General features: G+C 36.6%; 3 protein-coding genes across 6 annotated transcripts; 2 read left to right on the top strand and 1 right to left on the bottom strand.

Moving 5' to 3' along the window:
- The first annotated feature begins 1241 nt into the window (after positions 1-1241).
- LOC108972907 (putative serine protease K12H4.7) lies at positions 1242-4284 on the top strand. Its single transcript, XM_018939799.1, has 9 exons — positions 1242-1335; positions 1667-2023; positions 2097-2284; positions 2348-2583; positions 3013-3148; positions 3209-3347; positions 3411-3712; positions 3778-3947; positions 4011-4284. The coding sequence occupies exons 2-9, from the start codon at positions 1763-1765 to the stop codon at positions 4136-4138; spliced, it is 1560 nt and encodes a 519-aa protein (XP_018795344.1). The 5' UTR covers positions 1242-1335; positions 1667-1762; the 3' UTR covers positions 4139-4284.
- A 2945-nt stretch (positions 4285-7229) lies between these two features.
- Positions 7230-10340, top strand: LOC108972911 (putative serine protease F56F10.1). 3 transcript variants are annotated; one of them, XM_018939803.1, is made up of 9 exons: positions 7230-7297; positions 7488-7770; positions 8293-8480; positions 8782-9017; positions 9074-9209; positions 9273-9411; positions 9475-9776; positions 9855-10024; positions 10088-10340. In XM_018939803.1, exons 2-9 carry the CDS (start codon positions 7525-7527, stop codon positions 10204-10206), a joined length of 1536 nt encoding a protein of 511 aa, XP_018795348.1. In that variant the 5' UTR covers positions 7230-7297; positions 7488-7524; the 3' UTR covers positions 10207-10340. The 3 variants fall into 3 exon arrangements, with proteins under 3 accessions (XP_018795348.1, XP_018795347.1, XP_018795349.1); XM_018939804.1 differs by lacking the exon at positions 7230-7297 and adding an exon at positions 7856-7946 and having other exon boundaries at positions 7681-7770; XM_018939802.1 differs by having other exon boundaries at positions 7277-7770.
- Positions 10341-12799: 2459 nt separating this feature from the next.
- On the bottom strand, positions 12800-13937 carry LOC108972920. Of its 2 annotated transcripts, XM_018939819.1 has the most exons (3): positions 13688-13937; positions 13440-13588; positions 12800-13318 (listed from the first exon to the last, which is right to left on the bottom strand). In XM_018939819.1, the coding sequence occupies exons 2-3, from the start codon at positions 13582-13584 to the stop codon at positions 12993-12995; spliced, it is 471 nt and encodes a 156-aa protein (XP_018795364.1). In that variant the 5' UTR covers positions 13585-13588; positions 13688-13937; the 3' UTR covers positions 12800-12992. The 2 variants fall into 2 exon arrangements, with proteins under 2 accessions (XP_018795364.1, XP_018795363.1); XM_018939818.1 differs by having other exon boundaries at positions 13440-13935.
- Between the last annotated feature and the right edge of the window lie 748 nt (positions 13938-14685).

Below are 14685 nucleotides of genomic sequence, written 5' to 3'. Positions count from 1 at the left end.
TCCACATTGGACTAATGCCCTTCCTGCATTTAGGTTTAAACCCATGCCACCACGAATCTCCACAAAGGGCCAAAAACCCAATGAGCAGATTGGAGCGAACTCCAAGGSCAAACTGCTCCCCGTGGTACCATGTTATAGTCTTTGGTGTGACCTGTAGCACTACATATATGTACATATATGTAGCGCTACTGCCAGTCGAGCCTCTGGGAAACCCAAGAACCCGGCTGTATGATTGACATATCTCGCAAAACATTCGAACGCGATGTTTCACAGACCTCGTCGGGGTACCAGGAATAAAAAACATAGCGTACAATAAACATCTTACGATGAATACTATAGCACTATGTCTGACATGAGCTATGCTGACATTTCAAGGCAAGCCCAAAAAGACAGACATWGTGCATGTGGATTTTAGTCGCCTCTTACGACAGGCATGCCTTACCACGGGTATATTCGGTTTCCCCCCCAACCTGGAGGGGTCCCCCCTAACCGCAGGGGGAAACAATTTGGACAATATTACTTGGCGGATTGAGGCGTGAAGCAATTCGTCGTATACGGCGGGATTTGTAAACAAAAAGTTCATGTATTTTTTTACCACCGCCGACCCACTCTAGCAGAATTGTGACTTACTTTTTAGACAAATTCATGATGAGAGTACTCGATCAGGCAATGTATTCGTCTGAATTGGCTCCTTCTGAAACTGAAAAATCTCCTTTCGAGACAGGAAAATCCGATCCATGAGTTCATTGAAGCCATTCAAAGCCTTTAGCTGAAAAGACTAAGCGTTAGACACCCATGTTTTGTCTCAAAACTAGAATATTTTGAAGTCGATCATTAAGATTTGTATTAAAATACGCAAATATGTTTATTTTTTGTTATAAAGGGTACACATCTTTTCTTTTAAAATATATTAACTGATCAGAGGCGATGTAGAATTCGTAGAATAGAAGAAGCAAACGCGCTCAAGCTTCTAGCAGAGATCCAAATGATATTGTATTTAATATAAATATAATTTTTTTTAATATATAATAAATATATCACTTTAAGCATTTTAAGAGTGTCAAACAGAGAAAACCGTACGATTTATTGGATTTGTCTCTGTGTACTAGAATGTCGTGGAACCACCTCTCCGTCATCATAACGCCACATGTGCGCATATATAGTTACATACATACATATGTACCTACATATGTATATTCAAGAGCATCTGTTTAACGGAGCATAGCTGGAAGAGTAGTAGCTCAACGACAACAAAACCGCTCAGTTCATCATTCGTTTCGTAGACATCGCGTTAAACGGACGTGCTCATTTGTAATTTCCATCGGTTTTTGACAGGTAATAAGTAGTTCAGCACAATTTTCTTTTTACTTAGCAAATTATATTATCAAATAAAATCTGCGCATTTAAAATGAAAAGGAAAATCAATTGGATGCTAAAGCTTTTAAGAGGACAAATTGTTGGTGGAAGCTTTGTGTTATTAGCGGTGTATTGCTTTTAACTGTGCGGCTGCCATTTGTGCATAGTAATCACTATGTAGCGATAACCTCACTTAGTTCGTTACAGACAAGTGTACTGTAAATTTATTTTCTATAAACAACACCACTTGCTTGCGATTGACACTAAAAATTGAAATAAACTTTTATTTACCTTTTCTGCTTTTCTACAGCATAAAATTACAACGAACAACTTCAATAAAATATAGAACAACAACAACGATTGGCATATTTACAAAGGCACTATTGTAGAACGGGTCAGAAGCAAGATGGGCACCGCAATTGGAGCCATACCTAGGCATACGGCTTATCTATTGCGTTTGAGTTTTGTTTTGTTGTTGTTTATTTTCGCAAGTATTGATAAGACCAGTGCATTGGGTCGATTCCGTAATGGGCGTTACGATGATGGCTTTCTAGGCGAGCCGAGCAAGTTCGAGTCACTGCGACGCAAGCCAGAACCGGAAGACAAATGGTTTGAGCAAAAGCTGGATCATTTTGGTCAAAAGAACAAGGAACTCACTTGGAAGCAGGTATGTATGATTCCGAATATAATAATTTAAAAATACATGGATATATGTACATTTTTTCATTTTGTTTCTACAGCGTTATTTTGTGAATGATGAGTTCTATCGCAATGACAGAACAGCACCAGTTTTTCTAATGATCGGCGGCGAGGGAGAGGCATCGAAACGTTGGATGTCTGAAGGTGCTTGGATAAAATATGCGGAACACTTCGGTGCGCTTTGCTTTCAATTGGAGCATCGCTTTTATGGTAAAAGTCATCCCACAAGGTGAGAGTACTTGGTACTTTCCAGCAATTAAGTTTATATAATTTTGTTTATGCTCTTTTGTAGTGATCTCTCCACGAAAAATCTGGTATATCTGACTTCAGAACAAGCGCTTTCGGATTTGGCTAACTTTATACGCAGCATGAAAAAAGAATACAACATGAATGATAATCAAAAATGGATAGTTTTCGGAGGTTCTTACCCGGGCTCACTGGCAGCTTGGGCACGTGAAAAGTTCCCTGATCTAATACACGGTGCTATAAGTTCAAGTGGGCCGTTATTGGCTAAAGTCGATTTTAAAGGTAAGATTCACATTTTTTAAATAGTATTGTAGAGCTTATCAAGCTGCGTCTAAACTGTTCATGGATTTTAAAGGGTGTTATAATATCAGAAATATGCATGGATTGAAAGTTCGACTAATTTCTTCGATGATTTTTTTTCATCGCTCAAGTTTTCATTCATGATTGTAATACAAGTTTTTTAATTATAATACTTTAAGAAAAAACTACTCACTTCGATACATAAATAATCTATAAATAAAATTAAAAAATTATAAGAGTGAAACGTACTTCCAACTTCCTTGTAAATTAAGCAAAAATAAAAGAGAGCATGAGAATAAGAATGTTATTACATTTACAATTCGTAGAAAAATCCTTTTTTGGTTTTGTGTGGGACTTTAGTATTTAACTTTCATAGATACACCACTAAACTCCCTTTAAATATCTTTACAGAGTATTTTGAGGTGGTGAAAGCTTCCTTGGCCACATACTCCACTGATTGTTTAGAAGCTGTGGGTCGTGCATTTGCACAAGTCGAAATTTTAACACGTCATATGATCGGACAACGTAATTTGGATGAAAAATTCAAGTATTTAGCATGCTAAAGGTCCAACCTCTCACCCTTTTTAAACGTTTGATTTTCTTTCAGAACCTGCACACCTATCAAAGACTCGATAAATAATCCATTGGACATGTCCAACTTCTTCGAATCTTTGGCTGGCAACTTTGCTGGTGTTGTACAATATAACAAGGACAACAGACCTAGCGCCAAATATACAATCGATGATGTAGGCTTTTGAAATTGAAAATAATATATTTTTACTTATCTTGTACTTAATAATCTTCAACAGCTGTGCAACGTTATGGTCAATACTACCATTGGTCCACCGGTTACTCGTCTGGGTGTGGTTAATGATATGCTTTTGACTGAGTCAAAGGAGAAATGTTTGGATTACAAGTATGATACAATGATCGCTGAGCTAAAAGAAACTTCTTGGGATGCTAAAGCCTGTAATGGCAGTCGGCAGTGGACCTATCAGACTTGCAATGAATTTGGTTTCTATCAAACCTCGAATAATAAGAGTGACACGTTCGGTGATCGCTTTGCGGTTGATTTTTTCATTAAGCAGTGCATGGATGTTTACTCAGAAAGGTACCAACCCCGTTAACTACACACTATTTTCAAATTAACTCTTTTTCTTTAACTATCTCATACAGTATGGACTCGAAATACTTGGAGCAAGTTGTCTCACAGACAAATAAAAATTATGGCGCACTGAAACCCAACACTACAAATGTGCTCTACGTACACGGCTCTATTGATCCATGGCATGCACTCGGCTTGACTAAATCGAAGAATCCGAAATTGCCCACAATTTATATTGAAGGTGTGTTAACACCTATTACAGATGAATAACAATATCTTTTAATGCTTTCTCATTTCCTCTTAGGTACTGCTCACTGCGCCAATATGTACGAGCCGGCTAAATCCGATCCACCACAACTTGTAGAGGCACGTAATAAAATTATAAAATATCTTGCCCAGTTGCTGGAAAATTTCAAGTTGGAGCGAGCCTAAATACATAGTAGGAAATAAGGTTTATTGAGAGAACTAATAAGTTTTTATTTTACGCTGATACCAAATCAAACTCGAATGTAATTGAACAAATTCTATCGAATATATACCCTACTTGTAAATACATACATATATATTTTTATATAAAAGTTGATTTTATGAGTTAATTGAAATATCCATTACGGAAGTAGTAATTTCGAAGCACAGTAACAGTTTTTCATAGGATCGTTATGAATATAGAATCAATAGGGAGTCAAAAAGAAAACATATTGATTTTCATTTAATGCCTTTTTAAAAGGGGTGGGAATAGTCCGATTCTGCTTAATTGCTGTCCATAGCCTCGGATGGAAAGACGGTCACTTAACTCTATACTTATCTTGAACAAAACTTAATAGTCTGGAGCAACATGTTACGAGAGTCCATATGATTTCCAGATAATACATTAACATTAATAAAACTAGGTAAAAATACTCTGACACTCTGATTACGCCGAGTTAACAACAACGCGCCAGTGGTTTCTTTTTTCATAACGTGAGGCCGATTGGAAATTCCAAGCGAAGCCAGATCCTTCTCCACCTGGTCCTTCCAAAGGAGTGGAGGTATTCCCTTTCCTCTGCTTCCCTCGACGGGTATTGAAAATTTTCAGAGCTGGAGTGTTTTCGGCCATACGTACGACATGATCTTGCCAGCGCAACCGCTGTCTCTTAATTCGCTGAACTACATATGCATGGCAATGCCATCGTAATTCTCATACAGCTCATCGTTCCTTCGAATGCAATATTCGCCGTAGTCAAAGCGCAAAAGACCATAAGTCTTTCGCAGAACCTTATCTTTCTCTCTGCCTCTGCACCATAAGCAGGGCGGGAATAATGTGTGACTTATAGAGTTTGATTTTTGTTCGTCGAGGGAGGACTTTACTTCTTAATTGCCTACTCCGAAGTAGCACCTGTTGGCAAGAGATATTCCGCATTGGATTTCGAGACTGACGTTGTTGTTGCTGTTGATGCTGGTTCCAAGATAGACGAAGTTATCTTATACTTCGATGTTATGACTGTCAATAGTGATGAGGGAGCCTATTCGCTAGTGCGACGACTATTTGTTTGATGACAGGAGATATTTCCTCTTGCCCTCGTTCATTTCCAGACCCATTTGCTTTGTTTACTTATTCAGTCTGGAGAAAGCAGAACTAACTGCGCGGTTGTTAATGATATCAATATCATCAGATGGTACCTTCTGCAGCTTGAATTATTTTCTCCAAAAGTAGGTTGAATAAGTCACACGATAGGAAGTCGCCTTGTCTGAAACCCCGTTTGGTATGGAACGGCTCGGAGAGGTTCTTCCCGATCCGTATTAGTTTTGCGGGGATACCAAATTCAGACATCGCGGCATAAAGTTATCTCCTTTTCGTGTTGTCGAAAGCAACTTTGAAATCGACGAAGAGGTGGTGTGTGTCGTTTCTCCTTTCACGGGTCTTTTCCAATAATTGGCGCATGGTGAATATCTGGTTGGTAGTTAATTTTCCAGCTCTAAAGCCACACTGATAAGGTCCAATCAGTTTGTTGACGGTGGGCTTTAAATATCACACAATATGCTCGATAAAAATTTATACGCGATGTTGAGGAGGCTTTTTCCACGGTATTTGGGGGGTCTATCTTTTTGTGAATTGGGCAGAGCACACTTAAATTTCAATCGTTGGGCATGCTTTCGTCCGACCATATTCTACAAAGAAGCTGATGCATGCTCCTTATCAGTTCTTCTCCGCCGTGTTCGAATAGCTCGGCTGGCAATTCATCGGCCTCCGCCGCTTTATACAGAGGCGGGTGCGAATCTTGGCTGCAACAAGATAGTGGTTCGAGTCGATGTTAGGACCTCGGAGCGTATGCACGCCTAAAGCCCGGAAATGTGTCTTCCGCCTATCACAAAATGATCGATCCTGTTGGTGGCTTTTCGATCCGGAGACAGCCAGGTACTACAGATAACCATATTTCATAATCCATCACCATCAACCCGTTTGAAGATGTTTCCTCGTTGCGGCTGAATTTACCGACTACTGTGTCAAAGATACCTTCCTTGCCCACACTGGCGTTAACGACGCCAAGCACGATTTTGACATCGTGGCGGGGGCAGCACTCATAGGTACGATCCAAGCGCTCATAGAACTCATCTTTGGTCACATCGTCCTTCCCTTCCATCGGGGCGAGGGAGCAAATCAGCGATATGTTGAAGAACTACTGATGGAGGTTGTGGCTAGACGTTCATCCACCGGGATGAATGACAGTACTCGGCGACGGAGTCTCTCTCCCACCACTAATCCCACACCAAATTTGCGCTCCTTTTTATGGCCACTGTAGTAAATGCCACAAGGATCTACTCACCTCAGTCCTTGTCCCGTCCAGATATATTTTACCAAAAAAAAAAAACGTAAATGAACAATGAACTGAGATGCAACAACACTTATGCCAGAGCTTTTTCGAATCGTCGAAAGGCTTCTCAAACTCTATTTTTGTTATAGCTTTTAATGCGGTATCGTTACAGTACTGCCTTGGCCAAGAATTCACGAAAGAATTCTTGCATCCATTTCGTTAGCGAACAAAAATCGTCAAACTGGACACGTCTAAACATAGCGGCTTATACAGGCAAAGTAAGCAATGAGTACAGCTGATAATTCTATCGTACTTCATGGGAAGAAAAGTAAAAAAAATGTCACTTGTACTTACAATTGTGTAGAATTTTATATAGATCATAATCAATATATATGAATATATATAGTATATAGTATATGTATATATGTATGTATATAGTAGGTATTTATTTTCAAGCGTGTCCCCATCACGCGATGACCAAAGTCATAAATGTAACACGACCTGTCGAGCTTTCTTAGCAATTGTAAACAAAGCCAGTGTCTCTTTTGCTTTTGTATTTTTCTGTGGACGAAATGGTCCTAATTTCTATTTCTTGCTTATTGGATTTCTACAATTTAAGTTTAAGAGAAAACTCTTAATATAAGAGAGGATTCTTTGAAAGTCTATTTATAGTACTAACAGTAGCATACGAAGAACTGTTTTTTCTGATCTTTGTATTGAACCAAATAAACCTTATAAAACCAGTGTTATATCTCTAAATAATCAATTACGACTTTGACACCAAGCAAGCCACATACACGTATGTATTTACAGTTTTGATCGGAGTATAGTGCCCGGTTTATTAAACAAAAAATATATTTGTGAAAAACAAAACAATTGCTAATTAAAGTGCGGAATACATTGATTTTAATCAAAGAGCAAAACAAATATATTCAAACTAATTAAAAACAAACATAATCAAAGAAATATTTAATAAAGTCAATAAACAGTTTATCTAGAATAGCGTAATCGACGTTTGGACGCAGAATGTCCGGGAGTTTATCGATCCTTATCATTGATCGCCTGCAATTGACGACAATTTGCTTGTTGATATTTACTTTTAATAATCTTGATAATGCAAAGGCATTCGGACCACGTCGTAGTGCCCTTTACACTATTGATGAAACGAGCCAGCAGTTAACACCTGACGACACACCAGAACCGCAAGAGAACTGGTTTCAACAAAAACTCGATCACTTCGATGACAAACAGGAGAATATAACATGGAAGCAAGTAAGAAAGACAGTGACAATGGCTTTGAAGTATTATTTAAATACTATATACATCATACAACCTTACTCTGTATGAACATATATAGATACAGTACACAATTAAAAAGATGTCCGTAGTAGTCCGTCTGGCTGTTATAAAGCAAATGAAGGAAACCATTAAACGAGGATACTGGTCAGGTAAATTATATATTATGTTAGGGAATTTATGTTTATCGATAAACATGTTCCGAGCATGTTGGAATTTGATTAGGGAGCATTTTGGTCATCATTGTTATTGATTTTCGAGGTGTTAAATAACAGTAGAGTTCAGAGAAAGGATTATTTGTCTCGACATTCTCTGATCGATAGCTAATATTAACTACTCTTACTACGGCGACAAAAAAATATTTACCATATTGTCTAAGTTTGGCCGTCAATATTTCGTCACGTACAAAATTTTTAGGACTAATATGTATAGATAATGCTTTATACATTAACTTTAATACCTTCTTACCAAATATCCATACACACTCATTTTCTTTAGCGTTACTTTATGAACGATGCATTCTACCGCAATGACAGTGATGCACCTATTTTTCTCACAATTGGTGGAGAACTGGCGATCTCACCGCGTTGGGTGACCAAGGGATCTTGGATTAAATTTGCCGAACACTTTGGAGCCATGTGTTTCCATTTGGAGCATCGCTTCTATGGTAAAAGTCAACCGAAAAGGTGAGTCATGTCAATTATGGTACGGGTTTGTTAGGAAGTGAAGGAGTTGGGAGAGCGGTTGTCATAATACGTTGAATCGAGAAAAAGCCTAGAATTAAGTATAGAAAATTGATGTTAAAACTGATAATAAAAATAAAGATCTGGATGTTAGTAATTGAGATAAATTAATGTCTAACTATTCTCTTTGGTGGCAAAAGAAATCTTAAACTAAGTTAATCCCTACTAAGTGAATGATTTTCCTCAGCTACTAATTGCTGAAGAAATCTGTTGTTGATTTTAGTCCATTTTCTCTCTGTTGCAGCGATCTCTCATACGAAAATTTAAAGTTTCTTACCTCGCAGCAAGCTCTAGCCGATGTGGCTTATTTCATACGAAGTATGAATGTAAAATACAATTTCAACAGTAAGCAAAAATGGATTGTCTTTGGTGGATCTTATCCCGGTGCGTTGGCGGCTTGGGCGCGTCAAAAATATCCGCATTTAATATATGGCGCCATCAGTTCGAGTGCACCGCTTTTGGCAAAGGTGGATTTCTTTGGTACAAAAGGAAAAATATATATTTTCGAAACCCTTCTAAAATTTCTTTTGGCTTAGAGTACCTTCAAGTTGTCAAAGCCTCACTGACAACTCATTCCGACAACTGCTTGAAGGCTTTAGGAAGAGCCTTTGCTGAGTTAGAAACACTCATACGCCAACCCATTGGCCAACGAAGTGTGAATGAGAAATTTAAGTAATTTTTATATAATATTTTGAATTCCTGCTTATGCATATTATAAAAATGAAATGTTCTTAGTATCTGCACACCAATTGAAGAATCGGCTACGAAGCCATTGGATATGTCGAACTTCTTTCAAAAATTAGCCGATAATATTGCTTTTGTGGTGCAATTCAATAAAGTCAATCGACCCGAAGCTTATTATACCATCGATGAAGTGAGTAAAAATAAAATGTTATATATACATACTTTTTAATGATTTTTTTTTTTTTGGTAAAAGGCCTGCAATGTTATGGTCAATGACACCATTGGACCACCCTTTGAACGCTTGGGTATTGTAAATGGCATGGTTTTGGAGAATTTGAAGGAAAAATGCCTAGATTACAAATACGACAATATGTTGACTGAAATGAGGAATATTTCTTTGTTCGCCAAAGTAGCTAACGGTACACGCCAATGGACCTATCAGACTTGCAATGAGTTCGGTTTCTATCAAACGTCAAACGATAAGAATGACACATTCGGTGATAAATTCAAAGTCGACTTTTTTATTAAACAGTGTATGGATATTTTTTCAGAAAGGTGCGAGGGGGGGCAAACATTATTATTTAATTACCATTAACTCTCAATTAAATTAATTTTTTTCTTATTTTTATGCAGCATGGACGCAAAGTACTTGGAACAAGTTGTTTCGCAGACAAATGAGTTTTATGGTGGACTTAATCCCAACTCCACGAATGTCCTTTACGTACACGGCTCAATAGATCCATGGCATGCGCTTGGTTTGACCGCATCGAATAACCCAAATATACCGACCGTTTTTATTGAAGGTATGCCCTTGTTCTATCCGTGGAGATAATATAGTGCTTCCTATATATTTTTTATCTAAATAGGTACTGCACATTGCGCCGAAATGTATGATGCTGCTAAATCTGATCCACCTCAACTCAGCGAGGCACGTAATAAAATATTAGATTATCTTGCACAATTATTGACGAACTCCAAGATGTGAAGTGGCTGAAAAGGGTTTCTTTAATTAAGTACCAACTTACACAAAATATATTTGTATACATTTCATACAAACATAAACAAAACAGAAAAAATGAACACTTTTTCCATCTTCACCTTTTTGATTGCTGGTATGGATATGATGTGTTTTTATTATTGTTCAGCACAAATATCTTAAAAAACTTCTAAACTGCAAATTGGTATTTTTTTTGCTTTGCTCATTGATGAATAGGAAGTCTATACATTGCATAACACGTCAGTATTATTACGACAATTCCGTTCTGGATCGATTCAAACCTACAAAGTGGATGAAAATTCAGGAAGCGTTATCTCGCCGAAGTATATGCTTACATCCATTGAATTGTCCACTTTACTCAAAGGAAGTTTTCTTTCCAAAAACGGTGACCTTTTATTTGATCTTTGTTTGCAAATTGCAAAAGAAATCATTTTCAGTTCGGCAGTAATTATAATCTAATTTAAAATAATTACAGGTTTCAAAGTCTTCCATTAGCGATTATTCTCTGCAAAATATCAAACCTTAAACCAAACAATTAATTCTCAAAATATTAGTGATTTCAAAAACTCTGAATGACAGCCTTAAAACTTTTAATAACACGGTCGCTTTTAAAAAATTATATTAATATTCAATACAAGCTCCAGTGAAGAATTATAATCCGATTATAGTGATCTTCCAACTTGTCTCGCCATTGACGGTTACGTTCTCAGCGCCATCATTTTTGAAGAAATATTGACCGATGATTCCACTGGCCAGAAACCACACCTTTTTTTTCTGAACGAAAAGGTACCTCTTGAATCTCTTGTTCTTCGTGTTGATCTTCGTCCCAAAAGCGGCAATTTTGCTTGTTTACATACCCATTGAGCCAAAAATGGGTCCCATTGCTGAACAAAATTTGGCTCGAAAACGTCGTCTTCTTGGACTTGGGAAGGTTGAGCGGCTTCAATTCTTGCACAAGCTGTATTTTGTACGGTTTCAATTTATGATCTCTATATAAAACGCGCCAAGTCGTTCCATAGTCGAATTAACTCTCCACAGTCTTAGTGTGTACAGCCACGGCTTTTATATTTTCTTCACTACGGGCTTGATGTGGTCTATTCGGTCTAATAATGAATACTGGGAGAAATTGCTACTTTAACTTGGATTATAATGGAAATATTAAATTTAGTGTCACGCATTTCAAAAAACCTATTATACATATATTTGTAAAATATATGTTTCAAAACTAATTGTTTATTGAAAACAGTATAAATCCGGGGTGGAAGGGTTACATATATAAATTAAAAAGCAGAAAACTAAAGCTTTTAAAATTAAAAATAAAGAAAACTGGCTTACGAGTCGACTATTCTAAATATTTTCCATTGTGTTGACAGTATTCGGAGCTACTGTTATAATATTTACCATACATAAATAAGGTAAAAACTAGTATTGTTTAATTGACTCCAAACGCTGGATTAAAATAAAAATTTCTGCCCATATTATGTGATAATTATATTATTTCTAAAATGTTTTCAAAATCCTTCATGCCAAGTTACTGTACTTATTCTCCGCAAAACTTTTCCTATTAGCACTTGCTTCGTCCGAAAAATTCAATTAACGCTTGTAATAATTTTGAAGAAGAAGTTTTACTTCATTTAAATAAGTTAAAACCATCTTTTAATTACCAACCGGGTATGATATCTTCGTGCTTCCTGAAAAATTGTGCCGGATATATTTGGCTTTGGCAGGGTTGTCTAAGTCCTCTGTTAAACAAGTTATATTCCCTTTAATTTGAAATCAGTCATTAATCAGTTTGCATAAAAGTGGTTTTAGGTAATCCAATGAAAACTAAAGTGGAAACAAAGCTATCAGTAATATCTAAATTGTTTGAAGTTATTATTGTAGACCAAATAACTTTTTCAACTTTTCCATTAATTTCTTGTGCTCATTATGGATTTCGTAAATGGAAATCAACTGTACCAAATTTGCTTGGATTTGTGAGCCATGTATCATTGTGTTTTATGGAGCATTAAGGAATGGAAGTTATGTATGTACATTATTTGACTTTAACAAATTTATCTTTAAAGCAAATCCCTCGACTGTCGTATACAAACTTGATCACCATGGTTGTGAAAAAAGGTGTCTTTAGTGTTGGTAGTTTAGTGGAACCCTTCCTGCTAAAATCTTGCAGATAAAATTTCATTATAATGTGATATTGAATTCTAGCTTTGTTGCTGTATCTGAGTAATTTTGGCTCTCGACGCTTAAAAAACTCTTTTGACTTTCATGATGCGGCCAACTCCGTACGTATGCGAATCGCACCTTTTTCGTATGCTAGTAGCGAGGAGTGTAATCGTTGAGTTATTATAAAAATATAAGAATAGCGCATCAATTGTCCAACAAGTGCGAAATTTTTACACTAATTATCTAAAGCTAAGCTCAAATTACTCTCTGTCTGGTAGAAATGATATGAACTTCTTAGAGGTGTTCGTACTCATAGATTGAGAGCCATTGCAATCTGATGTCCATATAACAGTTTTGCGCTTAACAACCGTTAGCAAAAATATTAGTTGAAATGATTTATTTTTTATTTTAATGACAAAAATAATTAATAAATATGTTAACATGGGAGCTAAATATGAAATTTATCTAATGAAATACAAACATACTAGCTAATTTAATTTCAAAAAAATCGTTGAACATCAGATGGAAAAGAGCGCCATAGTCAACGTTCTTCGATCGAAAAATTCAAAATGCGTTTTGTTTTGCGTAATCAACAAACACATACACACATTTTACCATTCCTTTTTGGCCTTAGCCATCCGTTCATGCATTCGCTTCCAATACCATTGCACAGAATCGTTAGCGATTATATGTGTGTCGATTAGTTTCTTCGTATGAATATAGAGCCACACGCTTACATCCCACAGCAGAGCAAGCACACGGAAGAGGAATCTTTCCACTTGTTCGCGATCCGGTAAACTGGGTGCAGATACATTCTGCGTCGAGCTGGTGGTTTGATGCTCTCGCTTGGCATTATCGGCGTAGAAGCGAACGGCTGTGAATGTGAAGGGAGCAATTGCGTTGAATCTGATGAAATCGCATTGCGCGCGTACATTCTCTGCATAAAAGGAAATCGAAAGTAAAAATTGTGAAATACACATAGATAATACAAACAAATATACTATTTAAATTGTCTATAATTACTGTGAATTAGTTGTATTCGGGAACGCACAACTTACCGGTCAAACCATTTTGTATGACTGCGTTTGTAAGAACCAAATTTCTATGCTGATCCAGACTCGCCACCACGCTTGGACCACTACTTCTCGCTGCAGTTGCACTCACAAGTGTTGGTGTTATTCGCATCGATTTGGAAAGCAACATTTCCCTTTTTGATTTTTTGATTTATTTGGGGCGAAGATATGATAAATTGTCACTACTTTCGTTGGAAAACTGCGAAATTAATGGAAGAATAATTTATATTTACAAATGTTGCAACCGGTTGGAATTGCGTTTGTTTGGCGTTGATGAGATCACTAGCAGACTGATTCAATTCGCACTTGTATACGCTTCGCTTGTGCAGCTTTTTAGCTTTGCCTACTCGCTGAGTGGTTTGATTGGAACTTTTGTGCGTTTATGTGTTGTTTTTGTTTTTTTTTTGTGGAAATAAGCTTTTGACAATTTCGCAATTTGTTTGCTTTCTGTCGTAAACTTTTCTTTTAGCTTTTGACAGTTATGTTTTCATTTATTTAATTCAAAATTCAAAGGTTCCTTGATTTAATTATTGTGTTTTTGGAGACAATTTAAAAAAGTTATTAAATTAATTGTTCATATTTTGGAATTGAATTGTCATTTAAGTAACGGAACCAAATACATATTTTATGCCGACAAGATTTACTTTAGACCCCAAATTTTTGATGATTGATTAAGGGGTTGTTATATCCACTTTTGAATTTGAAAAAATCGATTTATTTTTTAAACATACATATTTACATATACACATTAAAAATTTTTTTTCTAATATTTTTTTTTAATATCACTATTTGCTCAAAATACACCATTTATCTTGGAACGTTCGCAATATTATGAGATTAACTACACGAATTTTAGTGGGAAAAGTAAACCTCGTCATTAACGACAAAATAAACGGATGTACATTACTGATCGCTTTCAAATTGTTGGAACAATCAATTCAATATTTTGCGAAACTACTAACCTTGGATTACGAGTGGGACCTCCAGTCAAATACCTATTCCTTGAATGAAGAAACTGCGGCTAGAGTGGGCAAAATCACACAAAACTTGGACTTTTCCGACGAATCCAAATTTAATTTGTTTGGACCCGATGGAAACGCTGCACTGCGTCGTAGGAAAGAAGAGCATTTTTTGGAAAGCTATGTTTTACCTGCAGTGAAGTAGAGCGAATACTTTAATCGTGTAGGGGGCCATAAGCAACGTTGGTGTTTGTTCTTAAAGAAATTGTGAA

This window comes from Bactrocera latifrons, unplaced genomic scaffold, assembly GCF_001853355.1.
Source record: "Bactrocera latifrons isolate USDA-ARS-PBARC rearing strain unplaced genomic scaffold, ASM185335v1 scaffold_44, whole genome shotgun sequence".
Lineage (NCBI taxonomy): Eukaryota > Metazoa > Arthropoda > Insecta > Diptera > Tephritidae > Bactrocera > Bactrocera latifrons.
This window is presented reverse-complemented; position numbering and strand designations above follow the sequence as displayed.